This window comes from Sus scrofa, chromosome 16 (genome assembly GCF_000003025.6).
Source record: "Sus scrofa isolate TJ Tabasco breed Duroc chromosome 16, Sscrofa11.1, whole genome shotgun sequence".
In the NCBI taxonomy this organism is placed as follows: domain Eukaryota; kingdom Metazoa; phylum Chordata; class Mammalia; order Artiodactyla; family Suidae; genus Sus; species Sus scrofa.
The window spans coordinates 33,776,345-33,801,754 of record NC_010458.4 but is presented as its reverse complement, the minus strand read 5'-3'; the positions used below and the strand labels follow the sequence as shown (position 1 = coordinate 33,801,754).

Sequence of the window (25,410 nt, the reverse complement as noted above, 5' to 3'; positions counted from 1 at the left end):
GACAGTTCCTAGCAGAATCAGTGTGTGAAGTACTTTACTTAAGTACTTAAGTACTTTACTATGTGTCAGGTGCTAGACTCACAGTAGGTAATATTTCAAAATACCTCACTCACAATTGACTGCTATATGCTTAATATTTGCTGAAGTTACTAACATAGACAGATACTCAGTGGAACTACCCAAATGGCTTATGGTTTTAAATTAATCAAACTTACTACAGAATTTGTGAACAACTTACATGGCAGCTGTCGATGGACGCTTAAGACAGTGAACACACTCTTTTGTTTAAGTCTTTCACATTAAATAAAAGCCTCCTTAACTACTAGAGGAAAAAAATTATAATATTCCATTGAAGCTGAGAAATAAAGCAACCTTTGTTTATTTTTTAAAAGATAAACATGGTTGATCTGCACTAACCATAACATTTTGAAAGAAATAAAACAATATTCAACATTTTTAGTCTAAAAATAAATAATACCCTGTTTTACTTATTCTGTTAACCAAAGATAAGGCTGGAAAAGAGAAAATTGGATAATGTGCTTACAGATTTAAAAGTATCAGACATGGTATTTGATTCTGAGGAAAGAAAGGCATATATGGAAAAAATGGTTTAGTAAATGAATAGAAAAAAATGAACTTAGTAAAGAGTGACATTTAAAAGTTGATACAGAAACTTCACGTTTGACTTGCAAGACTAAAACATTTTTCAAGCCCTTAGTAATGAGAACAGCAGCAAAACTCAACACAAATAAAAATGGGCATTTCAGAATCTGCTGTATTTTTATGAATAAATGTAAGACAACTGTATCAGTGCAGCCCAACCAAGGAAAATCCCAGTTACAGCCATTCAAGCCACGTACTGACTTTCCCATTTCACTTTCAAATGTGTTCCTTTATTCTAGGTTTAAACTGTACCTTCAGATACAATAGCCTAGAAGAGAAATGGGGCTCCAAAGTATGGCTGCAGAACCAGTCCTGCTGCATTATAGTTATAGCACATAAACGACCCTGTCTCTAATTAAAATAGCAAAGCCAGGCTCAAGTGCACTCCCTCTTGTTCTAAATACATCATAAATCCAAATTATAAATTACAGAAATAAAGACAAATAATGGCATGAAGGGCATGATAGTTTATTTTAAAAAATTGTACCATACTGATCATAATGACCAGCATACACATTATGATGGCTTTTCTCTTGGGTATTAACATTGCAGTATTTTTGTATACTGAAATGTTTCAATAGGACCAAGAACGTTAGAGATATAAAGATCTTAGATGAAAATGAACACTAATAATTCGGGTGTCCTACCCCACAGAATTAATTTAAACCCCTTATGAATCAGTGGCATTATAATGTTATATAGTTACGAAGAATTAAAGTTCTCTTCTAAACAGGCAGCATGAACTTAAACTTCCTTCTTCTTTAATCCTTAGCTTTATAATTTAAACTATGTCCACCCTGGCCAAAGCACGATCATACAAAAGACACCTCAGATAATTTCCATGCTACCATTGCACAAGTTAAGTGATTTTGCTTAAACAACAACAACCAAAAAATCAAACCACTGTCAAAAAAGGAGGCAAATAAAACTGATTTCCAAATCATTTGAAAAGCATAGTGCTTATTTGTCCAATATAGACTCAAACTTAAATTAAATGCTATTAATTATAATCTCCAAACTTCTGCAATAAAATTAACATATATATATATATATGGGTTTTGTTTATAGAACTGTATTTTGTAACCAACAGGACAAAATTACTTTTTAGAGAACAGTATATTTGGTTACAGTTCCATGTGTCGGTAGTAGAGACAAAGCCACACGATGTTAAATCTGGCTCTAAGTTACCTACGGTATAAAATTTTGATCAAAATTATGATACTCTGATCTTAAAAATCCAACCCACGTGAGATTACTTTTTAGAGTAAATGTGCTGTTGAGTAATCATTTCAATAACTTTCTCTTTGTATGGCTATCAGCAAATGACCCTTTTCTTTAATCAATGTGACTCACCAACATTTCAAACTCACCTCTTTACTTCTATGTTACCATTTTAATACCCAGGGATTTCTGAGGCAGCATTAAGTTTGACTTCATTAAAAACAGTAGCTATTTTAACCTTTCAGTGACAGTTTTTAAACCTGTAAACTCAAGAATCACATTACTGAGCTCAGCAACTATAAAAACATTGAGATTTTGGTGTTTCAAACCAGAATCTCTTTGTGCTTTTTGAATTAAGCTGCTTTTGAATCTTTTTGGTATTTATCAGCTATTTGTATTTCCCTTATAATAATAAAAGAATATACTTAAGATAATTTTTAAGGTTAAAGGTCCTGGGGGCTTATCAATACAAAACAAATAAAAATAAAAAACCAAAACCAACTCATAATTACTTTTTTTCGGCCAGCATTTGGAATAGTAGAAATGATTTCTGGTCCCTCTTTAGATCTACCAACACTACTTTTCATCACGTATAACACTGAATTTTACAGACATCCCTGAAAAGTTTTTGATTAAGTAAACGAGTGAATCACAGTGGAGTCTCAATCAGTTAACAGTGTAGATCCATTAAAAAAAAAAACAAAAAAACAAAAACCACTGAATATTAAAAGAAAATCTTCAAGCTAAAAAAAAAAAAAAAAAAAAAAAGAGAAAAAGAAAACCCTCCTAAGAACTACAACCAAGTGTGTGTTGTCACTGATTCTGTGCTCATGTCCCCGACTGATTAGACTCCTTCTCTGGGTTATAAGACATGTTGGATTTAATCTCCACACCAAGGTTCCAGGACACTTGAGTGAAGAGGCTATGCTACTGTAGCATCTAAGGGAACAGAGTGGCACCATTTTCTTCCCTAACAGACACCATATCCAAAGACGAGCATGAATCTCCCTCTGCTGCGCTGGCCAGCAGGTCTCAGGAAACAAAACTCCTGGGCAAACTGATGACAGCTAATCATCGCACCCACCCCACCCCCAGCGCCAGTAGGAGGCTCCAGGCATTTTGTCATTGAGTGCCCTGACCTTTCACTCTTGCGATCAGAAAAGTTGTGGTTACTTTAAAAAAGGGGTGGGGGGAGGGAGAAATGAAAAACCAAGAGTCTAAAGGCACAAAGTCGCATAGCTGCTCTAGTTGGAGTTTGTAAACAGAGAATAGGTTGAATTTAGGTAATCCCAATCTATGAGAGTAAAAAGGCATCCACAGCAGGCTTTTATCCAGCCAGCTTCTTTGAGACCCTTCATGGGTTTTTGAGGTCTACAAAGTATGCACTAAAATACCCATACTTCAAAAAGCAATAAGGCAAATAGTATAATCATTATTCCAAAAGTTACAATGGTAGTGTAGGCATACACAGTATAATTTAGTTACAATGTGTGGTACTGTTTCTATTATATAACCATATTAACTGTTTCTTTCCTACATAATTATATATTCAGCCGAGTTTCAGTTCAACACAAAACCATCCTTGTACCACTGCTGATAGTTGGCAATAGCTCTTGGATAGCAGTTTTTATTCTGCTGTAGAAATGTATCCTTGAACTGAAAAAAGCCCACAATCCAATGTCCAATCATTAAACGCTATCATATTTGTGAAGGGCCTCTTCCAACTTCTGCGTCACTTTTTGGAAAAATATTATTTGTTGTTGTAAGAAATGCTGCATCTGTGATTTAAAGTCTCTTACTCGAATTTGATGGAAGTGGTGAATTTCAGCCAAAGTGGCAAAAGAAATAGTGTTACAGCGATCCTGAATGCCATCAGCCTTTTGGACCTCCATCTTCCCTTCTTCCACATGTCGCCTACTCTCCTTTACTTTGGTAAGAGCTCCTATAGTTAAAAAAAAAAAAAAAAGATAAAATTAATTAAAAAAATATATATATGCATATATGTATCCCATTGGTTATAGCTACAAAGTAAACAGAATGTTGGGCTTTATAAATACTTGCCTAAACTATTTTAAAGTCCTTTGTAATTTAAAGGGGTCACTATAATTCCTTATTAAAAAAGAGGAACTCCGGTAAAGTTTCTGCAAACACCCCCATTACTGCAATTTCGCTTATCAAAACTAGCTTTTGCCACTACCAAGTAGCTATAGTATGTTTCGTTTCTTCCAAGCAGAGACACTATATATGAGATAATAAACTGCAAGGAACTGTCGCTAAAAAGGCAAACTAAGAAACTCTGGAGTTTTAACATTCTTAAGAGAAAAGGTGTAACGTGATTACATACACAGATATTAAAAGAGTCATCTATAAAGGGGGAATACTGCATGAATACCTGGTTCGTACTCCACATTCTATCAGGAGACCCATACCTGGAGCATAAGGGCCCTGTGAAGTAGAACTCATTCTACTGAACCATGATGAAAGATGAGAAAGGTCTAGGGCACCTGGCTTGGCAGTCTGAGGACATGGTGATGCTAAGACGACAAAGGTACCAGTCTAGAAGGTGGCGAGGAAGCTGAGCAACTTTGTTCTGGAAATGTTCACTTTTAGCTAATGGTGAAATATACAGGGGGGAAAAAAGCCATATTTCTAAGTTTCTTCAAATCCACAAAATAATATAAAATAAACCCAGTATTAAAAGAAACCCTGAGGAGTTCCCATGTGGTGCAGCAGTAACAAACCCGACCAGGATCCATGAGGATGTGGGTTCGATCCCTGGCCTTGCTCAGGCCAGGTTAAGCCATTGCTGTGGCTGTGGTGCAGCTGTAGCTCCAATTCAACCCCTAGCCTGGGAACTTCCATATGCTGCAGGTGTGGCCCTAAAAAGCAATACATAAATAAATAATAAATAGGAGTTCCCATCATGGCTCAGAAGAAACGAATCTGATTAGTATCCATGAGGACACAGGTTCCATCCCCAGCCTTGCTCAGTGGGTTAAGGGTCCAGTGTTGCTGTGAGCCGTGGTATAAGCGGGCAGCTATAGCTCCGATTAGACCCCTAGCCTGACTTCCATATGCTGCTGGTACAGCCATAAATAAATAAGTAAATAAATAAATAAATAAAAGAAACCCTTAGAGGTTAAACAGTGTAAAAAAAAAGGATTGTCTCCACAAAACTGTACCCATGAATTTAGAGCAAATTTCAAAACAACAACCTCTTTTAACTAAAATGTAGCTAAACTGATTTTCTCCCAGATCCAGCTTAAGAAGAAAGATGGTTAACAATAAAAAACAGGCTGACGGAAATACTTTTTTTTCTCTAAGCAATATACTTTTTGAAAAATCCTAAGAGCCTGAGTTAGAGATAGCAGCCCAATTCTTCCCCAAAGGCAGTTGGCTGTTAAAGTTCAGGATGACATCCCCAAAGACCTTCAATCCCAAGCCTCCCCAAAATAAGTTCGCTTTTGTAAAGTATTATTCGAAGTTTAAAAAAACATCATTCTTTTAAGAAAACTACTTTCTTTTAAAATATTCATCTCAAAACCCTTGGAAAGTTTTTCCTATACATTTTAACAAACACTAAGGATTTAGTGTGTTTTGTTTCTTATGAGAAAGATAAAGTCATTCAATAAGCTAATTATGGAAGTTAATTAACTGGTTTACTGCCTGGGAGTAAACACACTAAAGGGGTGAGGCGGGGAGTAGCATCCTTAAACAAACAGCAAGGGTGTTTGAGCACTTGGGGACTGACAAACGGAACTACTGTCTGGGAGTTCCCATCGTGGCTCAGTGGGCTACGTACCCAGCATAGTGTCTGTGGGGCTGAGGGTTCAGTCCCTGGCCTCAACTCGCTGGGTTAAGGATTTGGCATTGCAGAAAGCTTCGGCATACATTGCAGATGCAGCTTGGATCCAGTGTTGCTGTGGCTGTGGTATAGGCCCACAGCTGCAGCTCCAATTTGACCCCTAGCCTGGAAACTTCCACATTTACAGGTGCTGTCATTTAAAAAACAAAAACAAAAACCAAAAAAACCCTACTGCCTGGAGTTTCCCTGAAGCGTCCCTCTACTTCTACCCACCACACTTGTAAACTAGGTTCTTGAAAAGTATCAGAGGGGGAACATATTTTTCCAATAAAAATGATATTACAAACATCAGTTAGACGTAAGTAAAATAGTTTTCCTATTAGAACTAAGACTTGAGTTTTGTCATAAATGGCGTGTTCTTACAATTGATCTGCCTATTCTCAAACTGGGAATTATCTCTACACATGCCTACCCTTCACATATTTTCATGCTTAAAATATTAAAGATCACAAGAAAGGCAGAGATAGCCACATCTGCAGTCAGGTTTGGCTTCTATGGAGTGAGCTGAAGAGAGAAAACTTTTGGGGCAGTTAGATCGCTACAGATTAGCTACTTTTAGGATCTCTTAAAAAATTAATTTGTAGCTTAAGAAGCAACTGCAGAGGTACAATGTAACCAGCTACAGAGTTACAACAAAGCATTACAGCACAGCTTAAGTATTCTCTCAGCTGTAAGGCATTTTTTTTACCAAACCCAAGAGGAGTGTAAATAAAAGCTAAAAACATTGCCCAGAATCTAAAGGACAAAATGAACACACATTTTTATCATGCGATCAATATAAAGACAGGCAAAAGTTTCTAAAACCCATACTTCTTAAGTGGCTAATTTAGGAGGAATCTTGCCCTGCCAGGCCTCTCCTTTCGTTAACATCACATTTGAAAGCTACCTTGCTTTCAAAACAGAATAGGAACATCAAAGAATAAGGGAACGAAATTATATAATGCAGCCTAAGGTGAAAAGGGGTTGCTGTTGCATGAAACAAAAGACTCCATAATACTCATGGGTAGGGCAACACATTTATTTTATTTTTTGCCTTTTAGGGCTGAACCCACGGTATATGGAGGTTCCCAGGCTAGGAGTCAGATTGGAACTACAGCTGCCTGCCTACATCACAGCCACAGCAACACCAGATCCAAGCCGAGTCTGCCATCTACACCACAGCTCATGGCAATGCTGGATCCTTAACCTACTGAGCAAGGCCAGGGATCGAACCCACAACCTCATGGTTCCTGGTCGGATTAGTTTCCATTGGGCCATGACGGGAACTCCAGGACAACACATAAAATGAAAGAAAATTAAAAATGCAAAGGAACAGTGGGAAACACATTTTAGAATGGGAACAAATATATGTACTTACGTACTATGACACTGTTTCTTAAGCTGACATACAGACATTATATGGAATAATATGTGAACAGAGTAAGATTTTATTATGAAAAGAAAATGGAAGCAAGTACTTATTAAATCAGCTGGGCAAATTATTAGAATTTCTCCACAGGAAAGTTCCTTCAGGAGCTGATCACCCTAAGCCCTTATTCCATAGGGTGGAGCAGGAACCCTGAGGACTTACTTTGTCATTCCTCCCTCCAGACAAGGGAAGCTAGGAGGGCTAATTCCCCAGAGAGAAGGGCAGGGTTGGATCCCAGATTTTTTTCTTCTTTTTCCCTCAAAGCTCTATAAGGATCTTAGAAGAGTTTTTGGTACTGTTCTCTCAATCTCTCTAACAAGAGACTAACTGATTTGTCTGAAGTTCTGGAGCAAACTCCTGGCAAAAGAATCCACCTTTCCTACCTGCTATTTTCCATGTAACATTCCAGGAAGGGCCTCTGCTCCACTCTGTTCAAAAGGGTCCTTTCCTTTCCACGTTTGGAGAAGTACAAGGAAAACTAAACCAGTATTTCAACCTTGCCTTGGATCTGCTATTAAAACTCCTGGACTCCTTTGGCTTTCTTTTCCTTCCTTCTTTCTCTCTTTTTTTTTTTTTCTTTTTTGCCTGAGGCATGTGGAAGTTCCTGGGCCAGAGCTCTAACCCATGCCACAGCAGTGACAACACCGGATTCTTAACCAATTGCACCACAAGGGAACTCCTTTGGCATTCTTAGCTGATTCTGTACATGTAAAATTCCTAACAGGGTTCATTTTAAACTTCCCAGGCTCAAAGAAAGGCATTTTGCTTTCTTCCCCATAACCAAACCCAGCAGAACTCTTGTCCCAAATTTACTCCCATACCTCTCCTACCATTTTGTAGTATCTTACCAATGTGAGGCGCCTTGCACAGTTTTAGAGCATGCTCAGGCTGGAGAGAGCACCCTGGTTCATAAGCCACCCACACATTCAATGATGAGCACAAAATAACGGAGCATAAAGAATTCAATTATAGGACAAAGTTCATTAATATTATAAACTTAAAGGGCTCAAACTCAAAGTCATTTTATAGATTAATCATAATCTAGGAAGTCAGCACCATTTTAAAAAGCATCACATTATTTACCCAGTATGCCATTAAATTATGTCCATCAGTAAAACTGTGTAAGAAGCATTTCAGTGCCTTTTTGGTTTTTCTAAAATGAGAGCAGTGAATCTCTGGTGTCATCTAGTCAATCAGTGCAGGTTAAGAACCCACTGCAAGCTGAACTTAAAGCACACTAGCAAATGCAGTCACACTAAACTCTGCTCTATCATTTCCTTCTGATTTGCAGAGAGATCACTTTTCTGGCAACTTCTGACCCAGCAAAACAAGACAAGTTTGGGGAAAAAAACAAAACAAAACAAAACCCTCTCACCCACTGCAGTGCCTCAGGCTTTTTAACCAGGAAGGGCCCTAAACTCAGCTGAAGAAGTTGTCCAGCTGTCCAGCCTCCTTTCAGTTTCTCTCCTTAAGGCCCTCTCCTTCACCTCTTCAGTTCCCCCATCCCAACCCAGGACTCGCTGGCTGCCCCAGACGCTCCCAATTCAACAGTATCTGCACCTGAACTTTGCCTCCTTTTCCTCAACCAAATCTCTTACTCTCAGTATGCTTTGTCCCTCCTCAGACCAATTATACAAAAGACCCAGTCACTAAGCAACAGGGATCCAAAGGCTACATTTTCTCCCTTAAAAAAAAAAAAAAAAAAAAAAAAAAAAAAAAGCAAGCACTTTACTTAATTTTGAAATCATGAATACCAAAAACATTAACTAGATTTTCTGTCTTCCCAGGACCCTGCCCTCCAAACCAAAGCCCCAGTGTGAGAGACAGATCAGGAGACAGGCCGAAGGGCACAGGGAGAGCTGCGTTGAAGTTGCCCAAGACTGAACTAGACCTGTTTTTCTTCATTCCCTTGTCCATGTAAAATGTTGAAAGAAAATGCTAATTTGGTCAACGTGGCCTATTTTGCTCTTATCCTCTCATCGCTGGTACCCACACCCTCTCAAGTCCCTGCTAACTCCCCATTAACTCCTTCCCCTCCCCTTTCCTTCCTGGATTTGATCTCTACCCACCCACTTGTTCATTCCTCCTCCTCCTCCTCCTCTCTGCTTTAACATTTACTTTTTGATTATTTTTTTTTTTTGGTCTCAAAAAACAAAGGCCAGTCTCCACATAACAGAGCCAGGGTGGCCGTCCATCCTGGCAGAACAGTCCCACGTGAGTACCTGCTCTATGCAAAGTTGTGGTCTGCACCTGGCATGTTTCTGTTTTCTTCTCTTTAACCTCAAAAGAAAAGCCATGATCATTCTCATTTTTAGAGGTAGACAGGAAGCTTAGGCAAGGTAAAGAACTTTTCTAAAGATGTCAGCTGCACATGAACCTGGGTCTGCCCACCTTCCCAACCCACACAGGCCCCTGTACCTGCCTGACTGTGGTTGCCTAATCCCTGAGATCTCAAAGGCCCACAGATCATTTCTAGCACACGGCATACCACACTGAGTCCTCCAGGAGCCTCATTCCAGGGATAAGCAACCCATGGTTGAGGGCCCTCAAAATTCTATTCCTGCATCAAGTCATAGCAAGTGGACTCCAGATTTGGACCACATTCATAAAACTCTGGAGGATGCAAATAGTACTACTGGATCAAGTCAGTGAAAAGCAACTTGGTGATGGGATTTAATGTCCCTGGAGCCAAGAACTATCAAAATTCAGGTATAATTAATCTACAACTCACTTTCAGTTCACAGAGAGAATTTCTGAGTCATTTTAAAAGGTTGGGACAAGGATAACAAATTGCAAACCACCACAACAAAACATGGTTGCTCCATGATGAAAATTTAATCAAAGAATTCAGGCCTCTCAGCTTGATTTGGTTCTGAAGGTACAGTAAGTAGTAGTTTGTTCTAGGTAAAAGCGTCCTTATAGCTTCGTTCAGCAATCACAAAAGTGTAAGGGCAGAATGACATCCAACATTCGCTTGAGTGTATCATATCTCAAAACATTTGATTACTTTCACTCACTATGCACATACATTCATATGGCTCGCCTTGTTCCAAAAATGAAGAGGGAAATCATATGGTTATCTCTCTTGTGGCTCACTTGGTAAAATAGGCTGTTCATTGCTAGGAATTTTTTTTTTTTTTTTCGTCTTTTTGCCATTGTCTTGGGCCGCTCCCGTAGCATGTGGAGGTTCCCAGGCTAGGGGTCGAATCAGAGCTGTAGCCGCTGGCCTACGCCAGAGCCACAGCAACATGGGATCCGAGCCGTGTCTGCAACCTACACCACAACTCATGGCAACGCCGGGTCCTTAACCCACTGAGCAAGGCCAGGGATCGAACCTGCAAGCTCATGTTCCTAGTCGGATTCGTTAACCACTGAGCCACAATGAGAACTCCTAGGAAATGTTTTATATAATAAGATTCTTGTGTTTCAACTTACACTGAATATCAAATATGTGATAAAGATACAGGGTGATAGATTTAAGAGAATTCTGTAAAAATAACATTTCCATTTCAGAAAAGTCTAGATACAATGGTAAAAATGTTGATTTGCTTGTGGCCAGGCAAACAGAGATAATGACTTTAAAATATGAGAATAGAAAAAGAAAAGAATGTATCTTTTTTTTTTTTTTTTTTTTTCTCTTTAGGGCTGCACCAGCAACATATGGAAGTTTCCAGGCTAGAGGTCAAATCAGAGCCACAGCTGCAGGCCACAGCCATAGAAACTCAGGATCCAAGCTGCATCTTCAACCTACACCACAGCTCATGGCAATGCTCAGCCCTTAACCTTCTGAGCGAGGCCAGTCCTCATAGATACAAGTGGGGTTTGTTACTGCTGAGCCACAAGGGAAACTTCTTTCCCTAATGATGTTTAGCTTTTAACTTTTTTTTTTGGCTACACCCAGAGCACATGGAAGTTCCCAGATTAGGGATGATTGGAACCTGTGCCACATCAGAGATCTGAGCCATGGCAATGACAACACCAGATCCTTAATCCACTGCAACACCAGGGAACTCCCTAGTTAACTTTAGCACAGTGATTGTAAACACAGGTGTTACAAACTGCAACTTAAGCTATAGTGGAACTAAGTGGTGAGCAGCCCAGCTCTAATTGCTCTCCTTAGTGCGGTCCACTGTGGCCATTACAACTGGCACTTCATCACTGTATAATCACTAAGCTTTGGACACGATTCCTAAATGAGCTCTTTTAAACTTAAGAACACTCTTGACCCTGGGGTTTTCCTGCTTCCTCACACTGGCAGGGACCAGGTTTCCATGGCTATGAGTCTAATCTGGCCGCATATGGACTTCCTGAACTAGTCATTAAAAAAAAAAAAAAAAAAAAAAAAAAAAAAAACCTAAAGCTAAAACAAAGCACCTAGAAGTATGTCACTTTATTTTGTCTTTTTAGGGCCGCATTTGAGGCATATGTTAGTTCCCAGCTCCCAAATCAGAGCTGTAGATGCCGACCTACGCTGCAGCCACAACAATGACAGATCTGAGCCGTGTCTGCGACTGCACCACAGCTCACAGCAATGCCAGATCCTTAAGCCACCGAGCGAGGCCAGGGATCGACCCATGTCCTCATGGATACTAGTTGGGTTCGTTACTGCTGAGCCACAAGAACTCCAGCACCTATGTCACTTTAAAACAGACATGAAATACAAATCTTATAGACATGAAAGCTTACAGATTACCCATACTGACATTTGTTAGTAAATAAAGATATCTCACTGCACACAATAGGTGGCTTGTATGAAAGTCACAAATGTCAATATAACTAAATATAATTAAAGTCCCAGAATATAGGACCTGCTTCAGCCCTTTTCTTTTTCCCTCTAATTCTTCTTTTCTTCAACCTGCCTATTTCTATTCCTGGCATCACCATCTGTCACCCAAAAATTAAAACTTCAACGGTAACTCTAGACTCCTTAAGAGTGCCACCCCTCGCCCAGTCCTACCACTCTCCTTGGCAGGTATCTCCAGTTCATCTGCTCTTCCCAAAGCCACCTTTTTTTTTTTTTTTTTTTGGCCAGAAATGTAAAAAATTTTAATAAAGTCACAGTCGTTGTGGAAGATTTAATATAGCTGACATGTCACCTAGGTTAAAAATAAATAAGGATTTTTTTAATTTTGTTTTTGTTTTGTTTTGTTTTATTACTCAATGAAGTCATTACATTTATAGTTGTACAATGATCATCACAATCCAATTTTTATAGAATTTCCATCCCACAACCCCAGTGCATCCCCCCACCCCCCAAACTGTCTTCTTTGGAAACTATAAGTTTTTCAAAGTCTGTGAGTCAGTATCTGTTCTGCAAAGAAGTTCATTGTGTCCTTTTTTCAGATTCCACATGTCAGTAAAAGCATTTGATGATGGTGTCTCACTCTCTGATAAATTTACTCAGCATGATAATTTCTAGGTCCATCCTTGTTGCTAAAAATGCCAGTATTTTGTTGCCCCAAAGCCACTCTTGAGCCTGGTCGACCAACAGCCTTTGCATGTCTGTACTCAGTCAACAGGAGCAGATTCTTGAGGACCAGGCTGCACCCAGGTGAGCTCAGAGTTAAGTTTACATGGCTCACCTCCTGTCTGCAAAGTGGGGAGGAGAGAATTTACCTCAAAATATGCCATGAGGTTTAAATGGCTATAATGCATATGAAATGTGAAGCATCATGCCTGGCACTCAGGAAGCCCTCAAAGTATGTCTGCTACTTTTGTTACGATTCAGATGTCACTCTTCAGTTTCAAACCTTTAGTGGCTGTTGACTGCCTGCAGAACAAGACAAAAAAGAGGCTAGAGTGATGGGGCTACAGGCCAAGAACATCAAGGACTGCGGCAACCAGCAGAAGCTGGAAGGATCCTCCCTAGAGCCATCATTTCGGACTTCTAGACTCCAGAACTGTGAGAGGATAGATTTCTACTTGTTGCACACCACCCATTTTGTGGTAATTTGTTACAGCTACAACAGCTACTAATTAATGCTTAAAAATATCTCTCACACAATATAGTTATGCCATGTTACACACAAGGAAACAGGCTGAGATAAGCTGCTGACAGGAACTTTGCCCACATGGTTGTAGTCCACACTCACAACCACTTTACTGTCACGCCCACTTCTGTGGTATAGACACAGTGTACACCATTGCGCAGAATACTACTGCTCACACAATGAGTATGGTAGCAACAACCATTACTACACATATGCCAACTCCCTGACTTGCTTGACCTCCAAGTCAAGGGTCAGTAAACTATTTCTTTAAAGGTCAGTAAATATTTGATGCTTTGCAAGTCAAGGAAACACTGAGACTTATATAACCATTAAAAATCATCCTTAGCTTAAGTGCTGTCGACAAAAGTACCTAGTTGGGTCTGGCCCACAGGCTGTAGTTTGCAAACCTTGGCTCCATCTCCAACCGTCTCCCCTGGTAGCTCCACAGGATCCAGCCTGCAGGTCACTTTATACTCTTCTCCTTCTCCTGCCCCTACTCCTGCTGGCAAACAAACCCTTCTGCCTCCTCCTCCTCACCCCGATGGGCATTGCCTCTGTTTTGGATGTCACCAAATGTTTTGCCTGAATCATTGCAGGAACTTCCCATCCTGCCCCACCCCAAGCCACCCTTCACACCTGTCACTCTGACCTGTCCAACTAAAGTACAGGGCTGACCACATCGATACCGCTGTCTGATCTCCATGGTGCTCCCTCCATCACCTCCCGTAGCATATCCAAATCACATGAGGAGCTTTCTTAGGAAATCAATGTCTAGGCCGCACATCCCTGATATTCAAATTAAACAGATCCAGGGTGGGGCCCAATGTACAGCTGCAACTACTCCAAGGCTGACCATGAGAGGAAGCCAGGATTTAGTCCTGATTTTTGTCCACAGGGTTCCTTCTGCCTGAATGCCTTTCCCAGCTCTGCCTACCAGGCAAACTTCCAACTGCTTTTCAAAACTCTTCTTAGACTGAGACTGGGAGAAGCCAGCCCTGAATCCTCCCATTCACTCCCCACAGTTAATTACGCCTCCTCTGTCCTACTTCACACCATGGCACATGCCTGTGACTGTATGTGTCACACTGCATAGTGTCAACCAACTCACCTGTCAGTCTCCCTCACTGACCTATACCCTTGGCATGCAGTGTATCAGCTTTTATATGCTTATCAAACCAACCCTAAATCACCCCTAAGATCAACCATGCACTTTCCATCCATGTCCCTCCAAAAGTCAAAATATGACCATCTAACACTACCCAAGCCTCTAACACAAATGACAATGACTCCTCATCCTCTGGACTCCCACCTTTAATACCCAGGCACTAAGTTAGCTCTACCTCCTACTTCAGTTCTCTGCACACATCCTCCCTCCTTTATGGAACTGCACCTTCCCTGAGGGCAGGTAACTCCTGCCCATCACCCACGCTCAGTGCTTTGTGTATCCAAGTCATTCAACAAGGTGAACACACTCGCTCTCGATCACACACTTTGAATGAAGCAAAAGGGACCCCAGTAAAAGTATTATCATGAAAGCTTACCAAAGAGGAAAGAAGCATATTACACACAAGTTTAAACAGGGAGAATCAATATAAAGTGAAATCATTAGGTACAGAGTATTTTTCTGGCACATAAAATAAAGCATTTTCAAACTTCCTCCCCCCCCCCGCCCCTGATGAATTTTGGAAAGTCATTTTGTAGACACTTAGTTTAAGACTTTTTTTATTGGCTGCGTCTGCAGCATATGGAAGTTCCTAGGCCAGAGATCAAACTCACACCACAGCAACAACTCAAACCTCTGCAGTGACAAGACCAGATCCTTAACCCACTGCACCATAAGGGAACACCCAGTCTAAGACTTTTAAATCACTCACATGTTCATAACTTCACCCATAAAATGTAACCAAGATCCTATCTTTATTTCCTGTATGCCTTTAAACCCTGTTATCCTTCATCATATAAATAAACAAACAAAAACATTCTGTAAGAAGTCTATTTCAAAATCAACCAAGAAGTACTTACTGAGTGCCTACTTCATTTACTCAACAAGTATTCATTAAACACTTAACTATGCATGTACAAAACTGGAACGTCACACTAGAGCAATGCAAGAACGTGACCCCCTCACACTAACCAAGCACACCAGTTAGCATGTTCTCTACCATGACGACTTGGAAAAGGCCTGGACCCCGAGAGGGATACTCCGAGGAAAGGAACCCACCTGAGGCTAGCCTGTGCATGTGTTGGGTTGAGCAGAGGTGGAACAGAACGCAGGAGCCCGTCAATCTCAGAGGATTACATTCAGTCCTGACCAGCCATCCCCACCTCTGTGCCACTCATAGCCTTCCTCGTCTCAGCTGATGGAAAGTCCACTCTTACTGTAGGTGAGGCCAAAAACCAGTCACTCTTGATGACTCACATCTGATCCCTTAGGAAAACCTGCTAATTCTAGCTTTAAAATATATCTAGAGTGGGACTCCTCCTCCCTGTCTCCATCACCTCTCACCTGGATTATTAGATAGCTGGCTCCTTTTTTTTTTTTTTTTTTAATTTTTTTTTATTTTTAGGGCCACACTTGCAGCATATGGAGGTTCCCAAGCCAGGGTCTAATGGGAGCTACAGCTGCTGGCCTATGCCACAGCCACAGCCACTCCAGATCCAAGCCATGTCTGAGACCTACACCACAGCTCATGGCAACAATGCCGGACCCTTAACCGAGTGAGGCCAGGGATTGAACCTGCACCCTCATGATTCCTAGTCGGATTTATTTCTGCTGAGCCACAACATGAACTCCGACAGCTGACTCCTTTCGCCTACCTTTGATTCCCTTCCCCCTCCCCATCCTGTTCTCAAAACAGCAAATGGAGCAGGTCAGTCTGTTAAAAGGTCCATTAGTACCTCGTTCCTTTGCTCAAAACCCTGCAATGGCTCCCTTCTATACTCAGGCTTTTACTCCAAATCCCGACAATGACCTATGAAGCCCTATAAATCGAAACTTCTGGGACCTCATTTCCTACATAGACCCTCTTAGCTCCAATTACCTGGCCTCCTCACTATTCCTCAGCCTGTTTGTTCCACACACCTGGGAGCTCTGGGCCACAGGCGGCCAGGTAGGCATCACACTCACACTGGCAGCACCTCGTCCATGTTTGCTGATATGAACCAAATGTGCATAAATTTTCTTTCACACCAACGGATAAAGGATTTTCATGCTCCCAGGTTACATAGTCACGTAAACAGAGAGAACACTACTGAAACTAGCCTGAAACAATATCTAAATGTTCACTGTATAGTTATGGATATTTTATTTTCAATGCAGGTGCAACGTAAGTTTAAGAAGTCGACCAACAATATGGTACTTAGGAAATCAAGAACCTCGTAGTTACAGATAAGGAAACTAAAGCACAGAAATGCCAATGTCTTGTGCAAATAAGCAATTTGGAGAAGGGGAGGGGCTGAAGGCAACAATTTACATAAACCCCTTAATGTGAACAATAAACCTGTAACTCCAATAACACCATCATTTACTCCTGTTACCATTTCTTCTGGTGTATAATACAGGACACTCACATTAAAATACAACACAACTGCTATAGCGATGACTCCTCAGGATTTTATACCTATTGCCTGCAATTCTGTAAAGGCCAGTAAAAGGCCACCAGGAGGGATGATAAATTACTGAAATTGTCTTTCAAAGGAGAGTGCCTTCCATTTTAAAAGTACCTTTTTACTTTGCAAAATCAACTTAGTGAACAGCTGCTAAGAACCATAACATTTAATTTTCAGGATGACGTTATGAGGAAGTGTTCCCACTCTGTCACCGAGAAAATCAAGGCTTGCAGAGGTAAAAATAGCTTGCCTACAGCTCCCCTCACATGCACACTGGCTGCCAAGATGCCAGGCTGGCCCATAGCGGTGAGCCTGCCCTGGGGCTCGAGGGCTAACTGAGCTCCTGGTCAGACTCAGGCCAGCTCCATCTCCTCTGTGTAGCCCCGGGGCTCTCGGCAACCTGGCTCACACTAGTCCAAAAACTCCAGGAGGATCAGCATCCTGCCCGCCCCTCCCACAGACACGAATGGAGACTGTGCTCTACAGGTGTGGGATGACAAACAGTACAGGTCTGCTGGGCACAGCCTCTTTAAACAGAGCTAAGCAAAGCATTACTGTGCCATCTCTGTGTGATAATCAGAAATAGATGGCAAATTAAATCTAACCTGATACTAAACTTTGGTTTTAAAATACTCTGAGAGACAATATAGCAGATTTGTATTCATCCTGAAGAGAAGGAATGTAGTTTAAGGGAAGTGTCATGTTTGTAAGGGTTGTTGGGCTTCCATACGGTGTTTGGAAATCCAAGGATGACCAGATGGGAACCTGTGCGGATGACACTTCTGAGTTAAGTCCAACTGAGTCCAAGAGTCCTGGGAGGACCATAAGTGGGCGTGCGGGTCTCTGCCTTCTCTGGGTTCTGCAGTGACCTGCCTAACAGGCTGGGCTTCCTGGTGTGATGCTGAGGAGGGCTTCCTGGCTCAAAAAAGAAGTCTGCGAAACCAATGATGTGAGCGGCATCCCCACCTACATCGTGACCAAGACTGTCGGTGGCCAGTCACACTGACGTTTTTAATCAAGGAACTCGGTCCTCTATATCAAAAGCTCCAAAGATAACCTATCTTCACTAAGAGAATGCAGACTGGGCCAAAGGTTAAGGCTCAAACTGAAGTCTCCTTAAAAAATAGCGGGAGTTCCCGTCATGGCGCAGCGGAAATGAATCCGACTAGGAACCATGAGGTTGAGGGTTCAATACCTGGCCTCCCTCAGTGGGTTAAGAATCCGGCGTTGCTGTGAGCTGTGGTGTAGGTTGCAGACGAGGCTTGGATCTGGCTTTGCTGTGGCAGTGGCATAGGTTGGCAGCTACAGCTCTGATTAGACCCCTAGCCTGGGAACCTCCATATGCCTCGAGTGTGGCCCTAAAAAGGACAAAAGACAAAAGACAAAAAAAAAAAAAAAAAAAAAGGTAGGGCTGGAAGTAGGGGAGAGGAGAAATGGGTGCAATTAAGAAGAAGCTAAAGCAAAAAAGAATGACCTCAGTCTGGTTTCTAGTCCAGAGGTTTCAAAATAAGGATGAGCTTGTAAACAGCCCGCTTATTAGACCTCTTCTCTGTATTCCTGGCACCACCCTCTCAGGGTTATTTTTAGCCACAGAAGAATGGGGAGCAGAGAGGCAACCGCTCACGGTGGCCCAGCCTCCCCTCGCGAGCCCTGCTGAAACTCCGGCTATCTTTAATCCATGTCTGAGGGACTTAAGACTGACCCTCCACGTGGTGAAAGGAAGCAAAATGATGAAACTCTACCCCACAAGACTGATGGGCCCACTCCTGGTGTACCATTCCTGAGGTCCCGGGGCTGGTTTTTGTTGAAAAGGAGGCTCCACCTGGAACGTTTACAGAGGGCAGTGAAGTAGATCCTGCATGTTTAATTTACAAGTACAGAAAACAGGACTGCCTGTTTATTTGTCTAGTTCTTCATTCTTGCTTCACACACTCAGACTACATTTTACATGACGTTATGCCTTTTCTCTGGAATACAATTTCCCTTTAAGTGACTCCTTCTGGCTATCTAGTCCCTAGCCATAAACAAAGATGAAACCAACATTTCTCATCATCTGACCTTATGGGCTTCCCCTTTCGAAATATTTCCCAAGAGATTAGCCTAAAGTTCTTACACCACCAAGACTCGCTGCCACCCAGATTAAGCTTTATTAAATATGTGAAGGAACCATATCTTCAGCAACAGAACTGCACATGCTAATAAGAAACTGACAGTGAAATATATTCTATGTACACCCCAAACTCACCAAGGTCAGCATTAGAAAGGCGTACTGCAGGCAGGGATGATAAAGAGGGAGAGGATAAAAGGCTGTCATTCCAAGAAAAGAAAATCAAGACCCAGGGTTACAAAGCTCATCACTGATAGACCCATACAGGCTGGTCAGTCAGCAATCAGTGAGCTGCCCATGAACAAAGAATTTAAGGGACTCATGTGAAGATAAAGTAAGAAGAAAATTCAAACAGGTTTTGAATTCCATCTACTGTACAGCAAATTTCATCTACTACAGCAACTGCCTTCTCCCTGCATTCAACTCCATTAACCAAAATCAGTCTGTTTATCTAAGACTTCATCAGTTGATTAAAAAAAAATCAGAATTCTAGCATTTCCTTTTCACTAAAGGAAACACATGGCTCTCTTCTCTTTTGCAGGAAGTACTTATACTAAAACCATTATTAAGTTTAAGCGATGGTTTCAGTACTAAGTATAGTCAGAAAAACGTCAGTCCATCACACTTGAGAGAGTATTTGAGTTTTCCACCCTCTTTCTGGAGCTGGTTCCTCACCAGCCCCAGATGTCCCTCCTGAAACCATTTGTGTTTTCTGAATGGGACATGTAGGCAGGCTGCAAAGCTAATGGACATCTTCACACTGCAGAAATACTACTCACTGGTTGAGTGCTTGGGAAGTTCTACAGAGGGGATTTGGCAGGACCTGTTTCTGCTCCCACTTTTTATTGCTTAAGCCTACACAGAGAGGGAGATAACCAAGAAAAAAGAAAACGTTCTGGAAAGTAGGTGAAAAGACCATCAGTCTGCTGGAGAAATTTATGACAGGATGGATAGTTAATCTATGGCCAACTGTCCAGCTCAGCACTGTCCAGTAAAACCTGAGGCAGGGATGGAAATGCTCCCTGTTTCTGCTGGCCAGTGGGGTAGCCGCTATAAAGCACCTGAAATACAGCTAGTATGGCTAAGGAATTGCATATTTAAATTTTTACTTATTTTTAACTAACATGAATTTAAATAGTCACATTTGGCTTACAAACCCAGCACAGGTCCAGAACTATGGCAAAGTGGCTGACGGCAGCAGTCTCCTGGATAAGAAAAAGGCTCAGAGGAGCCTAATGTTCCTCGCCTTTCCCCCAGAAATTAAGGAGGGTAAAAAACAAAAAACAAACAAAAAAAATCCCATAAAACCTAATTAACTCCCCTTCTTAACTGCTTTAGTAATTAAAAAGCACTTTCTCATCATCTTGTCTCAACTGAATGTGGGTCTCTTTAAGAACATGTAAAATGCAAAAGTGGTGAAACTTTTTCTCTTACTGTAAACAATGAAAACTTAAGTGTTAAGTGAACAATTTTGAGTTTTTAAAATCTCTCAAGTTGAAATATAAACTTTGGACCAAATACAACAAAAAAAAAATACTTACAAAAATTTGCTTAAAGTTTTCACTTTTTTGGTGTTGTGGTTCTCCTCTCAAAAGACACAACAAGGCCTTTGATACTATTACACTTTGAGACCTTGGAGGAAAAAACAACCTGGAAACAAAATCCCCAAGTGCTCAGAATAAGATTTGTTCCAATAGCAACTGTGTAGTTGGGGGTGGGGGTGTGGGCGCAGGAGGGAGCAGGTTTGAGTTCACATGATTGCTCTTTACAATCATGTGAACCTCCGAACATGTTTTACAAGCTTTAGCCCGGCTGAAGCTCATCTGTATTAAAAGGGACCAACACTAGCATCCTTGACGAATGCTGGCTGTAAACAAATGCTTTCAGTCTCATGCACTGCACACTATAGCTTTAAATGGCAGCACATTCTAAAGCCATGTCATCTAGGGACACAGGCTCCCCATTCGTTACACACCAAGGCTATAGCGGAAACAAACAATGTTGAGTATCAACTGGTGTTCTTTCCAAAGTTCCTAAAGATTATGCTTAGTGCCCTTGAATTGTTTAAACAATGTAAAGGAACCGATTTTTAATGAAGGAAGTTTCAAATCCCAATAGGAGACAATTTTAGTTCTAGGATTAAAAAAATAAACAAACATGGTTTAACAGACTACATACACTATTGCTATAAACTCAAATAGACCTTAAAGCAAACCCCACACCTTTTCTAATAAATAATTTCAACAGCAAAGCACTTGACAAGGCTGAATGTGTGGTCTGATGACAGTAAAACCAGTGAGTGAACTGACACCACCCTGTTGTAGCCCGTCACCTGTGTGGCTGCAGGACGGGCTACAACAGGGCTGGCTCCTGGCTCCACCTTTTCAATTATGTTCCAACAATTTGCATAAATTCTCAGCAACATGTAAAAAGGCAGCCAGCAAGAGTCCAGACTGTCATAACAAAACAGAACTTAAATGTACGGTCCTGCATTAAAGTCTCAAAGAGCCAGTCCCACCAGCACCAACCAAAATGTCAAGGATTCTGAACAATTTATGCAAAAAACGACATAGGGAATGAAGATGCAGGTTTAATGCAGGCGGACAGCAATATGGCTGCCCAAATGGCTAATTAAATCTTATACTGCATTTACAAAATGTATATTGCCAAGAAAGTTACTGTTCACTATTGAAAGTAGTACTGCATATGTTTGGGGGTGGTGCACTTTAGCAGAGACAATGCCACGTTCAAAGTGTCTGAAGGACCCCCCCTCTGGTGAGTCAGAAGACTGTCACTCACTGGGAAGGGGGAGGGATGCAGCAGAGCGGAAGGAAGCTGCTGTCTCCAAAGGTCTGAAAGGCTGACATGTTGATGAGGAATAGACCTCTTTTGTGTGGTTCCAGGGAACAGAAAGGGAATCAAGACAGGTAAACTTTACTTCAATATTAGGAAGAATGTTAAAGGTCAGACATATTCTGGTTCATATTCTGTTGTTTATAATGGGACTGGCCCATCTGCAAGGGCAGTGAACATCTCAATACTGAAGGCTAGACCTGATGGCCCAAAGGAGTTTTCCACCACCTCAGGAAGGTAGATTAGGTGACTCCCGCCTCTCCCCCAACACCACCGAATAGAAAACTCACAGGGAAAACTGCATCCCTAACTCCAACCCCTCCCCATTCTCTCCCTCTCAAAGTATTCAATCAGAATGAAAGGTAGTGAGTAAATGTAAGGACACACATTACTGCTCTATTTTATAAGGAAATAATCTGCAACATTAGTGCTGTAACAACAGTTAGGGACACTAACAACTACCAAGAAGACAAGCTCTGACAGTTGGGTAGCCAACTCACCGGGACACCACAAACACTGTCCTCAGACACAATACTCAGATTCTATACATTTTACGTAGCTTTCCTACATCATTTTCCTAAGTAACAGTCTTCATTTCAGTTGATTAATAGACTCCAAATTCAAAAGGACTGAGCTTAAAGAGATTAATTTTCTTGAAACTTCCTGTAATTTTACAAAGGTTGTGAGCAAGAAGCCTATGCAGGAAATTCCTAAGCTGCCCTGGCTAGTACCTCAGAGAATTGACCCTAATTCCTCTACCCACGCAGGGACTGAGCGGTATGAGGGTGAAAGCAGGACTTACCCTGATTTGAAGATACCCACTCTTCCCCTTTATTTCCAGGCTTCTGGAAACCTATGGCTAAGTGACAGTGCAGTGTTCAAATGAATGCCTAACATGGTTTGAGTCCCCTTCTAATTCTACCCTAGACAAAAGATTACAGATTTCAGAAGCTCATCACCCAACTATTCAAACTCTAAACTGACAGCACTGTCATCTAAAGTATTCTCAGAACCTCTGAAGAATACCCACTCCCTGTCTGCAAATACTTTAAAGAGGAAGTTAGCTGCCCACAATCCATCCTATGCCTGGGGCATCGCCTAGGTGTCCACATTCCTCCTCGCTTGCCCACCTGTGGGATGTTAATCTGAAACAGACAATGGTCTCTCTGTCAAAGTCGCCCTTTCAGCCTGAACAATACATTCCACACCATTTACTCTGAAAGCCAGGCTTTACCTTTCTGAACGTGGATGATGTCGGGGAAGTTGGCCAGATGCCCCTGATACAGCGCTAACAGGTCCATGACAGGGTCCAGGTCCTGCCTGGGCTGCTCGGCGAAGAGCTCGCCGATGGCGTCGTAGGCATCTCCGGTGAAGGCGATGGCCTGGTTCAGGCCGACGGAGAAGGCCTGCTGGTCCAGCTCAAAGGCCTGGCTGAGGCCCCGGAAGGACTGGCCCACCTTCTGATACTCCTTCTTGAAGCCCGTCACCTGCTTGCGCGCGAACTCGTTGGCTGTGTGGTTGAGCTGCAGCGCGCTGTCGTCCATCTTCTTGGTGAAGCACTTGAAGCCATCGATCTTGCTCTCCACCTCCTGCAGGTCAAGGGCGGCGGCGGGGGGTGTGCTAAGGGTCAGGAAGAAGTTGGCGCCCACCATCTCGTCCTTCTCCGCCTTCCTCTTGCCCTGTTTCCAGGCCTTCTCGTCGGTGCTGCTGGGACACGTCAGGAAGTGCTGGAAGACATCGCACTGCGCCAGCACCGGGTGACTGGCCATGTGGTTCATCCACCAGATCAGGCCCTTCCTGCGTTTGGAGATGAAGTCCTCTTCGAAACGGCCAGTGGCCTGCTTCTCGGGCAGATGGGGCACCGAGATGACGGGGAATTTCTCCGCCAGACGCGCATAGAGCCAGTCGAAGTGCTTGTAGCGCCGATGCACAGGCACCTGAGTATGCGTGGGCACCAACTTGTAGGAGATGTAGCTCTTCATGCCCTTGAACTTGGTCTGTTTGGTGGGGTCGTCGATGGTGCACTGGAAGGGGTAGGGATTCTCTTGCCACTCAGGGCCGTAGGGCCCCAGCACCACGCACAGTTTGTCCCCGTCCTTCACGAAGCCGGACGCCTCGCCCAGCACGAAGGCCTCCCCGCCGGACTTGACGAAGGTGGAGAAACGGTTGAGGTTTCGGCTCACGGTGGCAGAGCTCTTAGCCCCCGACGGGTGATGCTGCGGCGGCACCGAGCCACCGCGGGAGCCCAGAGACAGATCGGAGCGCGTGGAAAGGCTGTAGCGTCCCGCCGCGCCGACGCCCCCAGAAGAGCCGTCGAGGTCCGGGTACGCGCCGCTGCCCAGCGCGCCCGGCTCGTCAGCCACCGTGGAGCTGTCGTCCCACTCGTCGTCCCAGTCATCGTCGCTGCCCTGGCTGGCCTGGTAGCCGCCACTGTAAAGCTGCTGCGGCGAAGGCTGCAGGGCGCCCCCGCCGTAAGGGAAACCGGAGCCTGGCGGCTGGAAGGTGCTTGGCGGCGGCGCCTGCTGCGGCTGCAGTAGTGGCTGGAAGGCGTCCGGCGGCGGCTTGAAAGAGGCGGGCGGCGCGGCGGGCAAGGGCTCGAAGCCGCCGGGTGGTACGTTGGCGTAGCGGGCAGGAACGCCCGGGCCGCCGTCACCCGCCGGGCCGGGCTCAGGGGCGCGGATCACCTGCACGTACGAGGCTGGGAAAAGGCCGCGGTCTCCGCGGCTGTTGACCCCCTCGAGCCAGCCTTCGATGTCCTGCTCGCTGCACAAGCTCAGCACCTCATGCTCCCGTAGCGAGATCTCCCCCGGGTTTTCCGACCTGAAGTCATACAGCGCCCGGGCACGCAGCGCCATGGTCACGGTGCCCCAGCGGGCTGCCCCCGACTCTCGGCGCTCCAAGCCCAGCGCCCGCCGGAGGGTCCCGCGGTGGTACCCGCGCCCTGGCGCGCGGAGAGAAGCCCCAAAGGCAGCGCTCACTCCTGGGCCCCCGCCCGCAAGTTGCACCCTCAGCGCCGCTCGGCTTGCAGCGCCGACTGCCGCGCTGGGCCGCCGCAGCCGCGGGTCGGGGGCGGGGCCCGCGGCCTCCCACGTCCCCAGCTGCGCTAATCCACGACCGAGAGCCGCGTGCCAGGCAAGAGCAAGCGATGGCCGAGCCGCCGCTCCCGCCCTCAGGTCAGACTCCGTGGCTGCCACTGCCCTCTTATGGCCAGTGCCGCTCAGTGAAGCGCAGGAGAGAGTTGGCGGGTGAAGGTTTCTATTCAGAAGTGAATTCTCTGAGAATTTTTTTGGCATTTAGGTTAAAAACCGTATCCTAGAAAGTAAGCTAATACTTGCATTCTTTAGAAGTTTTTCCACTCTGAGTCCTCCGTGAATGCTAAAAGAATACTTAACCCACGCATCTATTAAAGGATTTACAATGACTATTAGCGATTGCTATAAGACAGGACGCCTGTGTTGGAGGCTGTAAGCCAACGAGGGAGAAGCTTCCTTTCATCTTCTACCCACTGGAGAGCCCTTTGGTCAGAAGGGGAGGAGAGTGGCAAGAGCAAAGTAAGGAAGGCGCAGTGTTTGACAAGTTTAGAGGCTAAGGGTGGTGTGGGAAGGGAGGCGCTGAAGAGTTTACACTAAAATAAGTGTGCAAAGAAAGCTAGCGTTTTGCATAAGACACATATAGTGCAGGGAATGAGAGCTTA

At 43.4% G+C, this 25,410-nt stretch overlaps 1 protein-coding gene across 2 annotated transcripts; it reads right to left on the bottom strand.

Moving 5' to 3' along the window:
- SNX18 (sorting nexin 18) lies at positions 364-24,791 on the bottom strand. Of its 2 annotated transcripts, none has more exons than XM_021076956.1 (2): positions 22,951-24,791; positions 364-3,826 (listed from the first exon to the last, which is right to left on the bottom strand). In XM_021076956.1, exons 1-2 carry the CDS (start codon positions 24,569-24,571, stop codon positions 3,573-3,575), a joined length of 1,875 nt encoding a protein of 624 aa, XP_020932615.1. In that variant the 5' UTR covers positions 24,572-24,791; the 3' UTR covers positions 364-3,572. The 2 variants fall into 2 exon arrangements, with proteins under 2 accessions (XP_020932615.1, XP_003134014.3); XM_003133966.6 differs by lacking the exon at positions 364-3,826 and adding an exon at positions 12,163-12,927 and having other exon boundaries at positions 22,951-24,789.